General features: G+C 45.4%; 1 protein-coding gene across 1 annotated transcript in view; it reads right to left on the bottom strand.

The window, feature by feature from the left end:
• Positions 1-1,719: 1,719 nt before the first annotated feature.
• LOC103212496 (placental protein 13-like) overlaps positions 1,720-4,552 on the bottom strand; it is a gene marked incomplete at its 5' end in the record, with an annotated part of 4,753 nt that continues 1,920 nt past the window's right edge. The window contains 2 exons of the mRNA XM_007958462.1: positions 1,720-1,833; positions 3,643-3,853. Of these exons, the coding sequence (XP_007956653.1) occupies positions 1,720-1,833; positions 3,643-3,853 (325 nt within the window). The remainder of the gene's footprint in view (positions 1,834-3,642; positions 3,854-4,552) is intronic.

Below are 4,552 nucleotides of genomic sequence, written 5' to 3'. Positions count from 1 at the left end.
TTTTTTTTTTCAATTGAACCTTGGTCCCTGGACACTCTATGTCATATTTTTGTATCTGAGGCATCACTACCAGCCTCCTTGAGCTCCAGGAGAAAGATGAGTATAACAAATTGGCCATGTGAAGGAGATCATTCAAGCCAGAGCAGTTATTGTATGTTCCTCTGCAGGACCACCTTTTAGTGCACACATTGAGATGAACTATATTTGAGAATTTATACCTGCAAAAAGGGCATGGAGGTGGCGTCTTCTGATCTCCTCTAACTTCACAAGAGGAAAACAGAATCACCATCAGCAGCCCAATGCTTATTCCTATGAGGCCAGACATGCTGCCATCTTTAGCCTTTACCAGTTCTGACACCAACTGTCCCTCCCACGGCACTTACCACTTCTCTGCTGTGTTCAATAATTCATTGCAATGGCCACATAGAACTCACAGATAATACACACAATTATGGGGACTATTAGGGAAGTAACAGACTACAATTCAGATTCAGGAACACGCTTAGGATGCAATTCTTCGATCAGGACAGTCTTTTCTCTGCTGTGGCCTCAGACATCTCTCTTTGGTCCTTGATCTCTCAGCTTGGCCTCTTTCCTGCTTGGGCAAGTGTTACAAAGCTCTTTTAGCTCTGTTGATAGGTATACTTAGGTGCATCCCACTCTGTCAGCAAGCCTCCTGCTCAAGGACACTCAGCTTTTCTTGCTCTGGTAAGCCTGCTGCTCTGTCTCATGCCTCTTGGTTGCACTGGGACTGTCTCTGTGCCAGGGTACCTATCTCTGCAGAGGCATCTCTGCTGAGGAGGCCTAGCGCAGGGATCTTGGGTCCAAGGATGCACTGTACTTTGCCACCAGCTCTTCTCTCTTGATGGCAGTGAGATCCCCTCTCTGACTCTAGGAGGGCTCATTTCAAGCCTTGCAGAATGGCAAAACTAACCAATCCCTACACCAGAGTTCTACACACCTTATTTGCATGCTGCCAGCCAGTAATCTGGTGGGAGTTACAAATACTATGGCTAGAAAAGCCATGCCAAGTAATTCACTGCACTGCAACACCCAATTCACTTCAGAAGCACCTGGTCCTGATTTCAATTTTGAGATACTGGACTTCAATTCTGAGCCTGATGCTTTATTTGTGTGAAATTTGGGTGCTCTTGAGAGGGGAGATGTGCTTGGCATGTAGGAGGGATGTAAGTCCTTTGGGGCCTGAGGATGAAATACAGAAACCAAAGATGGCTTCCAATAAGCCTCAACTCACAATAACCTCACATTTTATGTAGTCTCCTCCTTCCACAAAGTTCTTTCCTAAAGTCAAGCAATTAAAGCTCTGGCCACAACAACAACAAAAGAAAACAAAACAGCTTATCTTCTCAGCACAGTTGTCTGAAATGGGGTCACATAGAGCGGTACATAGTAATATTCTATCTAAAGATGTTGTGGTTAATGTCTTCTTAGACATTCCAGTGATCCTGCACTCACTCCTTGTATCAGAGACAGACACACTCCCTTTTGTTTCCCTCCCACAGTACCTCCTGCCCAAGTTGGTGAAGGCCACTTTCTCTTCCCTCTTCCCTGCTCTTAAGCAAGAACCGCATCCTGTTAAGTTTGCAGAGGTTTTAATGACCAATTGTGGAGGAGGGGTCAGGAGGGACCTTTCCATTAACAATGACCACATAGATTGAAGGAGCCCTTGGCCAATGAGTAGTCCGGTCACTTCCTTCCCTAGGAGGTATCCACTGACGTCAAGACAACATCTCTCCACACCTGCATCATCTTCACAGACGATGGCGGGAGTCGGTGGGCAAAGCTGTAACAGTGTTGGCCATTTACAATTACCTGCAAGAAGGGAAATGTTGTAGAAAGAAACATGTGTTCTGTGATACACTCATGGTTCCAGTGAGGTTCGACACTCTGGGCTGTGCAGCCTGCGTTTGCTCCGTGTCTCCTCAAGCCTGGAAGTTCCTCATGACCAGGGCTGTGTCTCTTGGGTCTCTGCATCCCTGACTTTTTCACAGGCCCTGTCACAAGGTCAGTGCTCAGTAAATGTCCATTGAATACTTTACTCTGTTTTATGAAGCTTTACTGCTATCTACTGCTGAAGACCTTGGCTTTTCTTCTGAGTTGATTTGAGTGGTTGTGGGAAAGCATGAAACCAAATATTATTAAAGGGATAGAATACTACAGATGGTTCAAGAAAAGAAATTATTTTAAATAACTTATAACCATGCTCCACCTCACTCTTAGGAAACTATTAGTCCTCTTGTCTATCCTTTTAAAAAGATCAAAGATGGTAAAGATTCTGTCTAGGTTAGACTATGGAGAAAAAGTCTCTTTTTGGGGTCAATTTTTCATTAGGTCTTAGAATTATCAATGCACACACCTCATCTTTTGATCCAGTTGTTCCATTGCTATGAAATTATTCTCCTGCAGAAGACATTGGCAGGTTAATGACTGTAACATTGTATGCCAACTAATTCCAGAATCACTTGCAAGAGTTAACTGTTGAAAACAATCTAAATACCCGCAAATAATGACAAGTGAAACCATTTTTGGTACTTTCTAGTGGGGTATCCAGCAACCATTGGAAAATGAGGCAGCCCCATGGATAGAGTGGTCTCCACCGATATATTGCTTGACAACAAAGAAGCACAGTTCCTAAGGTGTAACACACATATACCCATTTACCATTTGTGTTTTTAAATTTTAGTGCAGTTACGGATATATATATATGGAAATGAGGTGGTGCTATGGTTCGAGCATTGGGCTGCTGACCAAAAGGCTGGTGATTCCAAACCACCAGCTGTTCTGTGGGAGAAAAATGAGGCAGTCAGCTTCTGTAAAGACTTCAGCCTTTGAAACCCTATGGGGAAGTTCTACTCTGTCCTATAAGGGTCACTATGAGCTGGAATTGACTGGATAGCAGTGTGGTGTTTTTTTATACATACATATATATATATATATATAATACACACACACACACACACACATATATATATGTCACTGCTGTCAAGTTGGTTCTGACTTATAGTGACCCCTCCTTGGGCTTCTGAGGTGGTATCTCTACAGAAGTAGATTGCCCAACCTTCCTTCTGAGGAGTGGTTGATGGGTTTGAACCATTAGCCTCCTGGTTAGCAGTCAAATGCCTCAGGCACTACGCCACCAGAGCTCCTGTATGTGTTGCTGATGTATGTATCTGTGTGTGCATAAACAAAGATTATCTCTGGAAAGAAAGTGAAGAAATGAGTAACAGTTGTTCTGGGAAGGAGATTGGGGTTCAGAAGTGAGAGGTGAGAGGAAGACTTAATTTTGGATTAAGTAAAATTATTTTATTCCTATGTGTATGTTAACAATTTAGCTGCATACAAATTCAAACAACAGGACTGGTAGAAATGATAGCTGTGGGTGAAGACAGAAGAAATTCTCCAGCTTGGAGAAATGGCCTGTGAGCTGACTGTCACCCCAGGCAGATGTGGGAAAGGACAGAGAATGGCAGTAGAAGCAGAGGGTGCTCTGTGACTGAAAGCCTGAGGAGGAGGAGTCCTTGAGATGGACCCCGAGGCCCTCTTGGGGCCAGACCTTGTAGAGGTTCGTCCCCTCTGAGAACCCCCTGAGGCCGGGTAGTTGGGTGTCCCCTGGACACTCACCTGGTATTCGTTATGCAGTACCAAGATGCGCAGGTCAAAGGGTCTGCCATCCACAAAGGGCATGTGGGAGGACCTTGCCTCACACCTCCAACCCCCATCCTGACGGCTGTTCATCACCACCCAGTTGCCAAAGTAGATTCGGAGATGGAAGGCAATGTCTGACTTCTCGTCACTTCCAACGTGGAAATCCACTTGTATTTGTGGGTCCTTGCTGAAGGGCAAAGCACAAGACATGTTGGGCAGCTCCTTCCCTACCCAGCATGCACATGACATGATGAACACATCCTTCCCATCTCCTACCCACGGTGGGAGAGAGGCCTTCCTGGGTGACACTGTGTCCCTGGTCCCTGTGGGGCTGCTTCCGCTCATTCTACCCAGGGTGGCAAGGGGCTCTATTCCTTCTCCCAAGGCTAACATGGAGCAGCCCTCACTGACCAGGGCCTATTGGTTCTTTGTTCAATGAAAATTTTATATCTCTCTCTCTTTTAAAAATTTTTATTGTGATTTGGGTGAAAAAGTTTACAGAGCAAATTCACTTTCCATACAGCAGCTCATATACACTTTGTCTCATGACATTGACTGCAATTTCCCACAACACAGTGGCTCCCCTCCCACTTCCTCCCCATAGTTACCCCTTCCCTATGTCCTTCTGTGGTGGTTATGTTTGTGTGTCAACTTGGCTGGGCCTGGTTGAGTGGCTGGGCAGCTGGTGGTAGTCATTCCCCATGATGAGACTGGCAATCATCTCCATGGTGGGATCTACCACAAGCAGCTGAGTAGCTGCTTTGGGTATGTGGTCTGCTTCCTGTATATAAGAAGCAGCTTTGGGAATGGTCTCTAGCTTATGGCACACTTGGACCCTGTGTGTAGCTGTGTTGTTGTTCTGGAGCCTGCTTTGTTCTGCCGACCT

This window comes from Orycteropus afer, unplaced genomic scaffold, assembly GCF_000298275.1.
Source record: "Orycteropus afer afer isolate SDZICR_OR568_19922 unplaced genomic scaffold, OryAfe1.0 scaffold00989, whole genome shotgun sequence".
Taxonomy (NCBI): domain Eukaryota; kingdom Metazoa; phylum Chordata; class Mammalia; order Tubulidentata; family Orycteropodidae; genus Orycteropus; species Orycteropus afer.
Note: the sequence above shows the minus strand (reverse complement) of the source record. Positions and strands in the feature narration are given on the sequence as shown.